Source organism: Cavia porcellus, unplaced genomic scaffold (genome assembly GCF_034190915.1).
Source record: "Cavia porcellus strain 051 isolate PalLab524CR breed Dunkin Hartley unplaced genomic scaffold, mCavPor4.1 scaffold_6, whole genome shotgun sequence".
NCBI classification, from domain to species: Eukaryota; Metazoa; Chordata; class Mammalia; order Rodentia; family Caviidae; genus Cavia; species Cavia porcellus.
Genome location: NW_026947489.1, coordinates 78,848,445 through 78,864,229, shown reverse-complemented (window position 1 = coordinate 78,864,229; position 15,785 = coordinate 78,848,445). Strand labels below are relative to the sequence as shown.

Here is a 15,785-nt window from a genome sequence, read left to right as displayed (position 1 = left end):
AGCCTAAACTGTACAGTGAGATCCTGTTTCAAAAAGACAAGAAAAAAAATACGATATACAATTTTTTTTGAGACAGGGTATTGGTATGTAGTGGAAACTGACCTCGAACTCAGGACAATTCTTTGACCCCAGCCTCTTGAGTACTGGGGTTACAGCGGTGAGCCAATATGTCTGGCCTTCATGTATGATCTTGATACCTATACCTAATGGCAGCATTAATAGTATTGCGAATAATATTGATCTTCTATGAGGAATGATTAGCATACAGATTTTCATTTTCAGTTTACTCTGAGACAGTTATATACTTGTAGTGAATACCTCAGAAGGGGAAAACCCGACAGTTTAAGTTAGTGGTTTTCAAACTAGGGTATCAGAATTACCCGGAGGTCTCACTGACATTCAGATTGCAGTCTCACCCCAGAATTTCTGATTTGCCAGGTTTGGGGTGGATCCCGAGAATTTGCAATTCTAAAAATATCTCCGGGAATGCCGCCAGACCTGGCACTACACTTTGAGACTCTCTGGACTAGACTCTTTTTCACTGCTTTCTTCCTACTGATTTTTAGGCAGCTGCTCGGCTTCAAAGCAAAACATTACACAGCCACATCACACAGGAACTTGAAAGCAACTCAGGGGCACCAGCGCTAAATAGGTTCCGGGAGCCCAAAATCGCGCGAGAATTACGTGAGGGCGTCTACGTCAGCGTCACGACGACGTCCGCCACGTTCAGCGGAGACGGGAGCAAGATGGCGATTCCGGGCAGGCAGTGAGTGATTTGGGAGTTAGGGTCAGGCTGGGAATGAGAAGCAGCGACGGCTGTGTCTTTGGCAGGGGAGTTAAAGTGAGCTGGAAGTGAAGGGGCTGTGCTGGCAGAGGTAGAGACGGGAGAAAGGAGAAGTCCTGAGCCACCTAGACGTCCCCTCCCCCATACATCTTGCAGGATGGAAGTCCGAAGTTTGAGGGAGAAACTTGTGAGGAAATAAAGGAAGTTAGGCTGAGGGGCAGAGAGCGAGACTTTTCTATTTTCCAAAAGCTCGGTCTGAGGCCCCTCAGTCTTGCTTCCTACCCCGCGCTTGAGTTTCTCCCCGGTTGGATGTTCTCAGGGGCACTGAGAAGAGAGACAATTTCTGATTTCCTTAGAGGGCCTTGTTCTCCTTGGCAGAAGCTCAAGTCTCGATTCCCGCCCTCCCTTCTCTTTTTAGGAATGTTATGCTGAGAAGCCACAGAAAAGGGTAGGCATATTAGGGAGTTGGGGTATATGTTGCCGCAAGAGACAAATGTGTACGTGCTTGGGAATTTTATCTTTGATGTAATCCTTACTTTTTATGCGGCTTCCCGTGATCTCCTCATCTGAAAGGCCAACACATGAGCAACTAAATGAGTTGAGGTTGATGGGATGGTTCTCTCAAATGCGCCGAGACAAAGCAAGTGAGCATAATAACGTGTAATGGGAACTTTTTCATGGATAGTTGAGTTTCACAGTTAAACTAATACTTTAAAAATTGTGGGTTATAATATCAAGTAACTTCTTGAGAACTGTGTAAGTGCACAGTGTTGGGGGGTTAATCATTTTCTTGATACTTCTTAGAACACAAGGGTAATTTAGAGCATTTTTATTTTTAGCAAACATGAAGCTTTCACTAAATTGTCTTTTAAAACGTTGGTGTCGCTTCACCATCCAAAACATTTCTGAACTCATTTACTTTTCTCAAATATCAAAGATGAAATTTGAGTTTGTTCCATGTCCACAAATACAGTAATGAATAATAATTACAAAAACATGGTATATTAGGATTTTGAGATCATTAAAAACCAGAAAGTGTTGTGTTCATAGGCTGAATGACGTCTTGATTTGGTAGCCTCATTTGCAAGAGGTAGTGGATGTATTTTTTAACATTTAAAGATAATGGTGTAATTTCTATTTCAAAAAAAAAATGCAGGTATGGGCTTATTTTGCCAAAGAAAGCACAGCAGTTGCACCCTGTTTTGCAGAAACCATCAGTGTTTGAAAATGATTCTGATGATGATAATGAGGTAAGGGAATCTGTGTTTTACTCCTGTATGGTTAGAAATGCAAAACTTTTAGAATTGAACTCTTGAGTTTGATGTCTTTGCCTTTGTTATTTTTCAGCAGTGTTTTTGAAATATAATTTACAGAATTATCAAAAGGAATGTTTAAAAAAAGCTCCCCCAATTTTTTTCTTTATAAACTGAGAGATTTTTCTTTTCAGAAGCTCTAAACTTCATTTCAGACAGCCCGAATTTTCAGACCACTAAAACTGATATAACTAATTTATTGGTAGATTCCTAGGAATTAGCTATTAAAATGTTCCTAATTTCCTAGAAACTTTTATTAGCAGTGTACCTTCTTTTTTTAAATTTAATTTTATTTTTTTTTCCTACAAGAACAGTTGAGTGAGCAGTGTACCTTCTAATTTGTTGACATACTCTAGAAGTAACAGTGTTTCATTGAACTGCTTTCCTGGTTGTTTCTTCAGTGCCTATTAAATGTCATTACTCATTTGTAATTATGTTAGTGAATAAATTTAACTGTAATATTATGACAATAACACTTAATACGAACATTTTCTGTTTTAGTGACTAAAACAGTTTTTTGCATATGAAACCTGCTTTACAGCAGAAACAGCTCTAGATGTGTGCTTGAGGTTTTGTGAGGGTGTGTGGGTGTTTTCCTTAAAACAAACCTTTGCATCAGTTAATCTCTTATACCTCTTTCTTCTGGCAGAAAAACAGCCTCTTTTTTGGTTTTTACTAGCTATCGAGTAGGAAAAGTACATAATTTCCTTTTTGGGGCTTCTTTGGGAAAAAAATGGCTATATTTAATCATACTTTTTAAAGCTTGAGGTTAACTTTACCCATAATAAAATTTTCATTTAAGTGAGGATGTTGATTTTTGACAAAGGTTATCCCTGAATCAAGATATAGAACTTTTTTCTGTGTTCTAAAAATTGTTCTGTGCACCTCTACAGTCTGCTTTCTCATGTTTTGCCCCAGAAAACTACTCATGTGAGTTCTGTCACTAGTTTTTGTATGTTTTAGGTTTTCACATAAAAGAAGTCATACTATAATCGTCTTTTAGGTCTGACCTCCTTCAGTGAGCTTCATCCATGCAATTGTAGACGTCCATTTTATTGACGATGGATTGCTTACCTATGTTTTTCTTTCATTTTTTCCTGTTTATTTCCTCATAAAATTTAATGTGATTATATGAAATGAATCTCTAATAAAATTTCTCTAGACAACTGGATTATTTTCAAATAAAATATTGAGACAGTTACTAATTAGAACTGTTCAGTTTTTAAATTGCTTCATCAATAAATACTTAATACTCGCTGTAAGGTAAAGAGTTAATTAGTTTGATAGCTGTAGCCCACATGCTTTAGTCTGTGTGACACGCTTATAACACTTTGGGAGTCCATATACTAACAATGGAAAACTTAAAATGGTTTGGCTTATGGTTTGACTTTATGACAGTGCAAAAGTAATAACCAATAAGTCTATTTTTGACTGAGGATATTTTCACTTTGATGGGTTTATTAGGATGTAACCCTTCTGTAAGTTGAGCATTTGCATAGTGTTGCTTCTAGCCAATTAAAGTTTAGTGAGAAAGCCATGTAAACATAAAGCACCAAATAAATATAAAGTAGATTATAAATTTGGGAAGAAAACTAACATTGAGAATTCCTGAGTGCCATTGTACTTAATGTTGTTTATGTTGTTGTTGTTGTTGTTTTGTTGGTACCAAGGTTTGAACTCACAGCCTCACACTTGCCAGCCAGGCACTTGTGCTGCTGAGCAAAATCACCAGCCCCATTGTACTTTATTTGATCTCTGTGATATAAATATTATTCTCATTTTACAAATGAAGAAAGAGAAACTCAGATTAAGTAATTTGTCAGTAAGTAATACAATTGCTGTGAGTAGGATTTGAATTTAGGCCTGTCTGGCCCCAATCTGTATACTCTTCCCATTCTCTCCGCTGCCTTATTTTAATAATGGAATGGCAAAATGTTAATGAGATGTAGAGGATGAAATGATAAGATTTTTATAAAGGAAAACCAAGGCATTTACATAGCCTTCAAGGTAGTTTAGATTTTAATCATAAAAAAGATAAATGTAGAGATGATTTCAGTTGGGAGAAGATAGCAAGTAAGATAAAAATGTCAGAGATTTTTGTGCAGTAATGTAGCTAGAGAGGAATGTGTTTCCTAAACACATCCCTCTGTTGTGAGTGAATTTTTCATAGGATTGGGCCAGGTTATGGAGTACCTTAAGTTTTTCATAAGAAACTTAAACTATTGCTTTGTAAATAGTTTTTAGTAATTTAGTGGTATGATTACATTTTTATTATGAGAAGATGAATTGTGAAGCTTGAAAGGAGAAATGAAATGAGGGTAGATGTGCTCCTTACAAAGTTTCTACAGTAGTTTACATGAAAGTTGAGGACCTTATGTATGGTGAGATCAGTAGGAATCAAAGGGGACAAATAAAATTCCACAGAAATAAACAAGATCTGGCAGCAAAAGCAAATAGACACATAAGAAAGGAAAGATGAGTTGATTACTCTAAGGATTTCTATTCTAGGTAGGTAACATTAGCACAAGAAGAAGATTTGATACATCATATGTATGTTTTATGTTAGAGAATTTTTAAAAAATTTATGTAGGTTCTTTGCTCCCTGCTTCAGTACTGAGGATTTAACTCACGGCCTCATACATGCTAGGCACGGTTCATCACTATGCCCAGTTTGAGGATCTTTTACCCTATATTTCAATTTTTATTTGCATGCAAGACATTTTGGTCTTTTCCCCCTTTTAAAGTATCCTATTGAGATACAACCCATGTACCACATACTTCACCTTTTTAAAATGGTATACTCTGTTAGTGTTTGAGTTGTACAATCACCATCTAATTTTAGAACATTTTCATTACCAAGAAAAAAGCCTGTAGTCATTATAGTCACTCTTCGTTTTCCCTATCTCCATAACCTGGAAACATGAATCTTTCTTTTTCTGTGGATTTTCCTGTTTAGAACATTTCTTTTTTTTTTTCATTTTCTTTGTTTTTATTTTTTATTGTTAGGGTTCCCACGTTGGTATATGCACACAACACATCTTCCTTGTGTTTTTCAACCCCTTCACCCTTCTATCTCCTAATTCCCTCCCTTATGAGAAAACTCTTTTTCCCTACTTCTTATTATCTACTCTTTATTTTTCTCTCTATTTAATTTTGGGTTTATCATATAAGAGAAACCATGTCATATTTAAGATTTTGTAGGCTGGGGATTTAGCTCAGTGGCATAAGCACCTGCTTTGCAAGCAAATGGTCTTGAGTTTGATCCCTGTTACAAAAAAAAAAAAAAGAGATTTTGTGCCTGGCTTGTTTTGCTTAACACTGTGGTCTGAAGGTGCTTCAGTTTTCCTACAGAGGACATGTCTATCCTTCTTTATGGAAGTAGGAAGTATGTAGTAGTACTCCATTGGGATAAATGCCACATTTTCCTTATCATCTGTTGATGGACTTATATGCTACTTCCAAGATTTAGCTCTTATGATTTGTGTTGCCATAGAATATTTCATATAAGAGAAATGATGGTATGGGTAGCCTTTTGGATCTGCCTTCACTTAGGAAGTTTTCAAAGTTATAACATGTTATCACCGCTCCCCTCTTTCCTCTCCTGTTGACCTTTCCCCTCCTTTCTGGGGTTAGAACCTAGGACCTCAAACAAGTGGGCTTCTGAGTTGTTTCCAGTGTCTGTCTATAGTAAATAATGCTGCTTTGAACATTTGTGTACAGATAGTCCTTGTTTAACAACCATTTAGACTTACAACTTGCTACTCAGACTCAAAGCCCATCTTCTTTTCTTTGGTACAGTTCTATATATCTTGTTTATTGAATATCTATGTGTTTTTTTAAAGTATAGTATACCTTATTTATACAGTATTATAATTTTTGCTGATGGTGTTGTATAGTATAGTACTATAGTTTGTTTGTTTTTGGTACCAGGGATCCAAGTCATGACCTCACATTTACCAGGCAAGTGCTTGAACTGCTGAGCTAAACCCTTGGCCCCAGTACTATAGTTTTAAGTTCTGTTATACACTATAGTTCTGCATGTAAGAGTTACGCAGATAAAAGCAAAGTCATCAAGTTGGAGTTTTCTTTGAACATTTCTTTGTTCTGAATATTGTAAGAGAATGATGTTTTTAATGCTTCCAGGAAGAAACCTAGCAAGGGAATAGCTGGGTCAAATGGAACTCCAATCTTTTTAAGGATTCTCCACACTGATTTCTGTAGTGGTTGCACCCATTTACACTTCCACCAATGTGGAGAAGAGTTCCTCCCCGCTCCCCCTCCAGCATTTGTTACTGATATGGTTCAGAATGGCCTTGACCTCACATTGTAGCCCAGCATGGCCTCAACTTCTTGATACTAGCCTTTCTTCTGGGGTGAGGTGGAATCTCAATGTTGTTTTAATTTGCATCTCTCAGATGACCAGTGATGTTGAACATTTTTTCATATATTTAGTTGCTGTTTGTATTTGTTCATCTGAGAAATGTGTATTTGTCTCTGATGCCCATTTTTGGACTGGGTCTTTAAATTTGGGAGGTCTGTTTTTTTTTTTTTTTTTTTTGAGTTCTTTATGTGTTCTTGATAGAAATCTTTTGTCTGAGGAGAAACTGGTATCCTACATTGTAGGCTGTCTCTTCACTCTGCTGGTGGTTTCTCTTGCTTTTTATTAAAATGAGATCCAAGTTTCTATATAGATTTTTTTGTGTGTGGGAGCAGTGAGCTTAATTATTATAATTATCTGAATATCAAGCACTTGGAAATATCAAGTAAAGGCAGAGAACTGTTATTTCTTACCAACTATGGTTGTTCTAGTGTTGAATCCCTGTAGGGTGTTAACAGATAACAGTTAATATAGCTTTATACAGAAAATTTGAAATAAAAAGCCATACATAGTATTATAGCATAACAGTCATAATGACATTTTTGAAACACATTTAAATCTTCACCTTGGTATAGAATAGCCTTTTTAGTCAATTATCTCTGTCTAGTACATAGGAAGCTGTCACCTAATTGTTGTCCTTTAATGGGATGTTATTGAAGTTTGTGACATTTTCTGGACTGCTTAAGATTTTTTCTTAATTTTAAGGAGAATAAAACAAAATAATAAAGCAGAACCAAACAAAACAGTGAGAACAGTATTGAATTTCAAAAACAAGGCAGAAGGAAATCTTCCACAGTTGCTATGTTGCATATTGTTGTCCACTAAATAAATGCTCAGATTCCTGGCTTTAGGCCTGCAAAGTCAATCAGACAATACAAGCATTAAGTTGTCTTTACTTCAGTAGCTATCATCTCAGTCAGTGTTCCTCTAAATCAGCTGATTGCTTACTGGGTAAGGGAGAGCCTCAGCTCTTCTTGTCTCCCAGCCCACACACCAGCTGGCTTATGGAAGAGGGTTGGCTTCTTGGTTCTCCTCCCAGCCCACAACTGCTGCTGGCTCACAGGAGGTTATTGGCTGTATAGGTTTTATGTCAACATTAGTTTATATGTTTTCATTTCTGTTGGATATATATTGGAAGTAAAATTGCTGGTTTATATAATTATGTTTTACCTTTTGAGGAATTGTCAGACAGTTTCCCAAAGTAGCTATACCGTTTTGCTTGCCTTTCAGCAGTACACAGGGGTTCCAGCATTTCTGCATCCTCTTCAACATTTTTTTTCTTTCTTCTTTTTGAGGTAGATTTCACTGTGCAGTTCAGGCTGGCCTTGAACTCCCTTTGTAGCCTTGGCTGGCCTCAAACTCACAGAAGTCCTCCAGCCTCAGACTCCCAAGTTCTGGAATTACAGGTGTGTGCCCCCATGCCTGGCTTTTCAATGTTTCTTACCTTTTTTTATTATAACCTTCTAGTGTACGTCAAGTGATAATCTCGTTGTGGTTTTGGTTTGCATTTTCTTGACGTCCAGTGAGGATGAATTGTATACATCTTTGAGGAAATGTTCATTTGTATTATTTACCTGTTTTTATACCATTTTATTATGAGTTGTAAGAATTCTTCATGTAGTCTAGATACAAGTATCCTATTGGAGACATGATTTATAAATATTATCATTCTGCAGGTTGTCTTTATACTTTCTTTCTTTCTTTTTTTTTTTTTTTTTTTTTTTTTTGTCTTTTTCTTTTTTATCTGTACCGGGGATCGAACTCACGACTGCCTGCTTGCAAGGCAGGCGCTTACGCCACTGAGCTAAATCTCCAGCCCCGTCTTTATACTTTCTTGATAGTGTCCTTGATGGACATTTCAGTTTTGAGCAAGTCCATTTTATTTATTTTCCTTTTGTTAATGCTTTGGTGTTATTCCTAAAGAAACTGTTGTCACATTAAGGCCACAACCATTAATACCTGTGTCTTCTAAGCGAGTTTTGTAATATTGGCTTTTAAATTTAGGTCTTTGGTCCATTTTGGGTTAATTTTTTTAAATGTTAGGAAATAGGATTCCAATTTTGTTCTTTTGCATGTAGGTTTTCAGTTTTCCAATCACCATTTATGAGAAGATGATTTCCCATTAAATTTTCTGGTATCTTGTGTTTTGTTTTGTAGAAATGATTATTAAAATATATGACAGAGAGGGGCTGGGGGTTTAGCTCAGCGGCATAAGCGCCTGCCTTGCAATCAGGCAGTCGTGAGTTCGATCTCTGGTACCGATAAAAATGAAAAAGACCAAAAAAAAAAAAAAAAAATGACAGAAAGATAAATAAGATATGCTTACTTTGTGATCTCATATTAACTTATCCTGGCATGCTGTGTAATACAAGGCAATGTGAAGGTATCACAGTGTACCTCACTTTGAGAAGGACAGGTATTAGATCTAAAATGATTTAAATATAAAATGTCCCCCCAAATTCTCATGTACTCACAGGTGAGACTTTTGGAAGGTGACTGGATAATGAGGGTGCCTGTTATGGTTCGATAAGTGGTAGTCAACTTAACGCCAGCTGGATTACATCAGCATGCATTGAGAGAAGATGCTCCACCTGAGGAGGGTTGCCAGGATAAGTAGGTGGAGAAGAAGAAAGGTTTGGAGAGGGATTAAGGCGTTATGGAGGCATTGTTGGTTCTCCTACGAGTTACTGTCTGAGCTGTTGGTTCTCCTGGAGAACCTTTGGTCTTCACATTGAGCATTGCTTCCTGGTTCCGGAGGGGAAGACATGTGCTGCCTGGTCTCCAGGATGAACTCACGCTACTTCCTGGCACGTACCCGACTGTGCTTGTCGTCGGAGGAGCTCGGGACCTCCGTGTCGCTGAGGACAGCTGTGGTTCCTTTCAGGACAGCCCCACTCTTTGTTGTGAGTGTGACTTCTCAGCTCCAGTGTAGAACCCTCATCCCACTAGCACAGCTCCTTCATCCTGCTGGCATAGACTTTCCACCGCTGACCCTTGGGTCTTCCCGGCACGAATCTGTAAAAGGGACTGGCGTGAGTCCTTGTGGGCTCTGGACTTCCAGTTGGACTCGTGGAGGCGTTCTGAGCTCTGGGTTTTTATCTGGACTCATTTGGGACATTGTCATGGGGTTTAGACTCTTGACTAAATAATCTATGTCGTTGGTGTTGCGGATAGATTTCCTGCATTCTTCTGTATTAACTTCCGGTGACCATTATAAAAATATTATAAACTCCATGTCCTGATCTGAGTTCTCTGTGTACAACCCCAGACTACAACAGTGCCATAGCCGATCTCCTGTTAGGAGATGGAGCCTGATTGGATGCTAGTCACTGAGGTCCAGGTATATTTCCCTTCTCACTTCCTCCCTTCTCTGCTCCTGGCCGCCATGACATGAGCAACTTTTCCTTCTTATCTGTCTTGGAGCAGACAATCCTTGAACTGAGAACTCTGAAACTGTAAACCAAAATGAAAGTTTCTTTTAAATGTGTATGTCCAGTGTTGTGTCCCAGCAACAAGAAAGTGACTAAGACACATGTAGTCTAGAGAGTTTTCTCAAAGTAAGAATAGCTGGACCAGGCCTTCCCGTGAAGCAAACTCCGTCATGCAGTTCGCAAAGAGCCTCAGCTAGAAGAAAAACTGTGCCTTCTTGTGAAGCAGGCTCTGCCATGCTGATGGATGAGTCTCAACCGTAGGAGGGACTGGGCCTTCCTGTGGACCAGCTGGTATGGGGCTGAAAAACCAGAGGGACATATATATATATATATCTCCCCACTGAATTGAAGGACTTGAGGTGAGATGACAGGAGATGATAGCAATTGAGGGAAAGGGAATAGCGTGATGCTTGTATTGACTGGTTGACACTGCCCCAGGCCTGCAGCAGTTAGTCTTATCTAGAAGGAGTTCAACCATTTGGAAAATTCAGTTTTAGATAAAAAGACACGGAGAAATATTTTACCACTGTCTTATGCTCTGATATACCATCTTTTCCTTACGTTGATGGAGCCCAACTAAAAGCCAACTGACAAGGAAGCTGCAACTTAATATTTCAGCATAATTTACTTACGTAAAAAAAAAGTCGATCTGCCCTGTGTGGTGGTACATGCCTAAAATCCTAGCAGTAGGGAAGGTGAGGTAAGGATTGCTTTGACCTCAAAACATCACACTCACACAAATTCCAGCCTACCTTTGTACAGAGAAGTAAATTTCTTAGTTGAGTATATTATTTACTATTGTTAAGTTTGAATATAGGTTGAACTTTCTTCTTAACTAATTAGTTTCAACAATTATAAAAGTATTAGTGCTTGAAAAATAAAAAGATGTTTTATGATTCTTCTGAGGGGAGCATCTTACATACTTCAAGAGGTGCCACCATGAAGCAAAGCAATTATTTTTTGGCAGTTAACCTGATCCCAAATTTAGTAAGACTGTGCTTTATCTCCAGTGGTCCAGCAGAGGGGGCCCTAGCACATGAATCTGATTTCATTATATGCTTTCATTATATATTTCAAAAGTGGCGAAGTAGCAGTCCAGCACTTTGAATTATTTAAGTAGTTCTTTTTAAAATTGTTAAATTAGAAAGTTATTATATTCAACAGTGGAATAAGTGGCAAAGGAAGTGAAAACTTTTACCCCAAATGAATAAGAAAGCAGATTCTGATGTTTCAGTCTGATTATAAATGTTTGAGTCATTTTATTTTATTTTATTTTTTTTGTCTTTTTCCTTTTCATCGGTACCAGGGATCGAACTCACGACTGCCTGCTTGCAAGGCAGGCGCTTATGCCGCTGAGCTAAATCCCCAGCCCCTTGAGTCATTTTATTGACAGACTTTTATTCCAATCTAGTGGTCACCATGTGTATTATGAGTATTTTTCTTGGTTTATTTTATTTTAACTTACTGGGTTTTTGAGACAGGATCTCTAATGTAGTGTAGGGCGGCCTTGAACTTGTGGTGATCTTCCTACCTCAGCCTCCAAAGTGGTGAGATTACAGGTGCATGCTTGGCTTCTTGGTCTTAATAGCTTCATAATATTTTCCTTATTATCTCTTCTCTCAAATTTATTGTGAATAACAAGGTCAGGTTGATGTTTCTAAAGTGCCATTCTAATCATTGTGAATCTTCAAATCCTAAACCAAATTGTATTTAATGCTTTGACTTTAAGATTCTTATTTGCATTTTCTCCTGTCGCTCCATTCAAAGTTCATTGTTGTGGTGGCTTTCACGGTTCTACCGGTTTACACTTTGCATCTCTGTATGCCCAGCTTGTAGCTACTCTTTTTTTTTTTTTTTTTTTTGGTCTTTTTCGTTTTTATCGGTACCAGGGATCGAACTCACGACTGCCTGCTTGCAAGGCAGGCGCTTATGCCGCTAAGCTAAATCCCCAGCCCCTATAGCCACTCTTAAGACAGTACTAAAAGTGTTTCCCCGTAAGATACCCTCCTTGATTTTCTCCAATAGAAGTGGTCCCTTTCTTTCTGACATTCTTAGTTTTTCACCTTGTAAACCTTATATTAAAAGTTGTTTATACACATCAGGAGTATGAACTCCATTAGGATATGGACATCTGGTTACAATTTGGACATATAGGCTGGTTTCCAGGAACCATGTGTATACAATATACATATAGGGGATTTTTTTTGTTTGTTTTTGTTATTGTTGTCTCTTTTTTTTTTCTTTTAGTGTAAGCGGTTTAAATATCTTATGACAGGACCAGGTACAGGTTAAGTGTCCCTAATCCAAAAATCCAAAATTCAGAAACCTCTAAAATATGAAATTTTTGAGTGTCCACTGCCTCTTCACTCTTTTAGTGGTTTCTATTGCCGTGCAAAAAAACTTTTTAAAAGAATAAGATCCCAGTTCATCCTTTATGTTAGTTCCTGTGCAATCAGAGTTTTATTCATAAAGTCTCTGCCTATACCAGTGTCTTCAAGAGTTGTACCTATTCTGTCTTCCAGCAGATTAAAAGTTTCTGTTTTAACAATTAGAGCTTTGATCCATTTTGACTTTAGTGTGTCATGAAAGGTATGGGTCCAGTTTTAATCTTCAGAGTGCAGAAAGCCAGTTTTTCAGCACCATTTATTAAAGAGACTTTCTTTCTTCCAGTGAGTTATTTGATATCTTAGTCAAAGATGAGGTGGTCAGTATATCTGGAGCTGTATTTGAGTCCTCTAATATGTTCCATTGATATTTGGGTCTGGTTTTTTTGTTTATTTGTTTTATCTCAGTAGCTTTGTAGTATAACTTCAAGTCAAGAATTCTGATACCCCTGCCTTGCTTTTGTTGCCCAGAATTGCTTTTACTATTCTTCTGGTTCCAAATTAATTTTAGGATTGTTCTTTCTAATTCTGTGAGATATGCTGTTGAAATTTTGACCAGGACTGCATTAAATGTGTCTAATGAGTTTGGAAGTATGTCTGTTTTCACTGTGTTGGTTTTTCGTACCCAAGAAATAGAGATAGCTTTCCATTTTCTAATAACCTCTTCAGGCTCCTTTTTAAGGGTACTATAGTTGTCAGCATAGAGGTCTTTTGCTTTCTTCATTAGATTGATTTGGGTATTTTCAATTTTTTGGATGCTATTGTAAGAGATACTTCCCTCATTTCTCTCTCAGTGAGTTTCTTACTTGTATATAGGAAGGCTATTGATTTGTGAGTGTTGATTTTGTACTACACTATTTTCTGAATCTGGTTGTTAAATCTAAAAGTCTTTTGGTGGAGTTTTTGAGGTCTCTGTAGAGTATCATGTCATCTGGAAATGTCTTCTTTTCCTACCCTTAGGACTTTATTCCTTTCTCTTGTCTAGTTGCTTGAGCTAATGTTTCCAGAAATGTATTGAGTAAGAGTTGTAACAGTGAACATTATTTGTTCCAAAACTTGGTTCAAATCTGATATTTCATTGTTTTTGTTTTGTTTATTTGGTTTTGGTCTAGTTGATCTATTTGTGACATTGGGGTATTAAGGTCCTACATAACAATTATATTAGTACATATTTGATTTTCATGTCCATTAATGTCTGTTTTATGTTGTTGGATGTGCTGGTATTTGGTGCATATATATTTATGGATTGCTATCCCATACTCTGGGATTATTCCCTTGATAAATATGTAGTAAACTTCGTAGTCTCGTCTGATCAGTCTTGGCTTGAAATTCACTTTCTACAAATAGAATAGCTATCCCTGCTTTCTTCCAGGTCCCTGTCACATGGAGTATTGTTTTCTATTCTGTGACTTTTAAAATCAAATGTTTCTTATATGCAGTATATTGTTGGATCTTGCTTCTTGATCCATTCTGCTAGCCTGTTTCTTTGGATTGGTAAATTGATATGACTTATGTTGATTATAACTGATATGTATTGACTTATCTTTGTCATGTTATTCTCCTGTTGTGGTTTCTTTTCTTTCTTTCTTTTTTTCCTCCTCTGTTTAATTGCTTGCCTTCCCTGGTAGATTTATTCTTTTGGGGTTCATGGAGTTGTATTCCTTGTTCTGTCTTTTAAAAATGTCCTTCAAAATATTGTGGAGTGCTGATTTGGTGGTCACAAGTTTTTTCAGGTGTTTTTTGTCTTGGAACTATCTTAACAATTTTGATAGCTAGTTTTTCAGGCTATATCAATCTGGCTGGTAGTTTTCTTCTAGGGTTTGAAATACTTCAATCTCTCTTTTAACTTCAGGTTTTTTTTTTTAATTTAAGGAGAAAAGGAAAAAAAACAGTGAAAGGGTACAAGTTATACAGATTGACAAAAGAAAAAAATGAACAGTGGGAAATCATTAGTTAATCGATTACATATTGCCGTCTTAGAAATAATTGTTCAAGTCACAAAATTAAAGCTTGTAAAGTGGACATTCCAACAATGATACTGCAAACAGTTCTGTTCAATGATCCAATAAAACTCTGTGATATCATTTTCTATCTTATACACTTAAGTATACAGTTTATATAGTTATATAGTTTAGAGCACTTTCTTTTCCTCTTTTTTGTACAATGACTATTACACATTTTGGGTTTCATTGCTCCCACGGTTCTTATTACTTTTTTGGAAGAGAGTAAAACCAAATGAGACATAACAGAACAGAATCCCTCAAGTCAAAAGGGTGGACATAATAGATAATATAAAAACATAATACAAGGTGATCAACAATGGTTACCATAATGCCTCCCGCTATCTCTAATAGAATTGCCTATATCATCAGTTATAATACAATTGAACAAAACAGTAAAGAACAAAACCGATAAAACCAAAACATTAGTGACATTGTAGGTCTTCAAAAGTAGATAAAAGTCAACGAGAATGGGCGTTATAATGAATCTCATTATCTTCACAGCTGATGCCTAAACTTTCGAACCTGATACTATCCAGCAAAACAGAATAGGGGAACATCAGTCAAAAACAAGATGGTGAGAGTAATACAGGGCTTCAAATCGAGATAAGAGAAAGTCAAAGTGGGTTACTATATTATATCCTACTATTTTTTTCCCTTTAATTAAACGGAGAAAAATAAAAAAGTAAATAATGGAGTGGAGATTGAGAAAAAAGAGGGCATAACAGCGAAACAGCGCAGATCAAAACATAACCATTTAAGCAGAATAGTGTTTCACCACCAGATAATTCCGACCCAAAAGTAGTTACCATATTGACTCTTTCCTTGAAGTCCTTGAGTACAACTTCGTATACTGTAGCATTAAGTATATCAAAACAATGTAAAACCATTTAAGAGAATGACAGCATTACAGAGTATTTAGAATCGACACAGAAAATGAACAATGGTTTCTGTATAATCTCCTTGTCTTTAAAAGGTTTTTGCTTATACTATCATACATAATAAAATCCAATAAGATACAACCTGTTTAGACCATTGGAGACAGAAGAACAAAAGCTAGATGAGACTTCAAAACAAGATGGTACTAAATCAGTATTACCTATTAAGATGTCATTTTCTCCAAAATAGCTGTTCCTATCATCCAATCTTCTCTGTCTCATTTCTGTTGAGCTCTTTTTCTGTCAGTAGCTGTCAGTTTGTCTTCTTCATTTTGTTCTCTGCTCCATTCGTTGTGGCCTCCCCGCCACTATTTCTGGGTTCTTTGTATTTTTCTTTTTTTAGAATATCCTGCAATACTTTCTGTAGGGTTGAATTGGTGGTTGCAAATTCCCCCAGTTCCTCTTTATCCTGGAAGCACCTTGTTTTTCCATCAATTTCCAGGCACAGTTGTGCAGGATATCTCAATCTTGGCTGGAGATTATTATCTTTCAAAGCTTGAATTATTTCCCCCCACGTTCTTCGTGATTTGATGGTCTGTGCTGAGAAATCTGCTGTA

The 15,785-nt window shown here is 36.9% G+C and overlaps 1 protein-coding gene across 8 annotated transcripts in view; it reads left to right on the top strand.

The window, feature by feature from the left end:
- The first annotated feature begins 667 nt into the window (after nt 1–667).
- The window catches only part of Nsrp1 (nuclear speckle splicing regulatory protein 1), a 60,952-nt gene continuing 45,834 nt past the window's right edge, over nt 668–15,785 (top strand). Inside the window, exons 1-4 of one of the 8 annotated variants that reach the window (XM_063251099.1) lie at nt 732–766; nt 1,203–1,232; nt 1,941–2,034; nt 7,771–7,881. In XM_063251099.1, coding sequence (XP_063107169.1) covers nt 747–766; nt 1,203–1,232; nt 1,941–2,034; nt 7,771–7,881 — 255 coding nt within the window. In that variant the 5' untranslated portion in view covers nt 732–746. The other 7 variants (XM_063251100.1, XM_013152307.3, XM_003469698.5 and 4 more) reach the window with 7 other exon arrangements.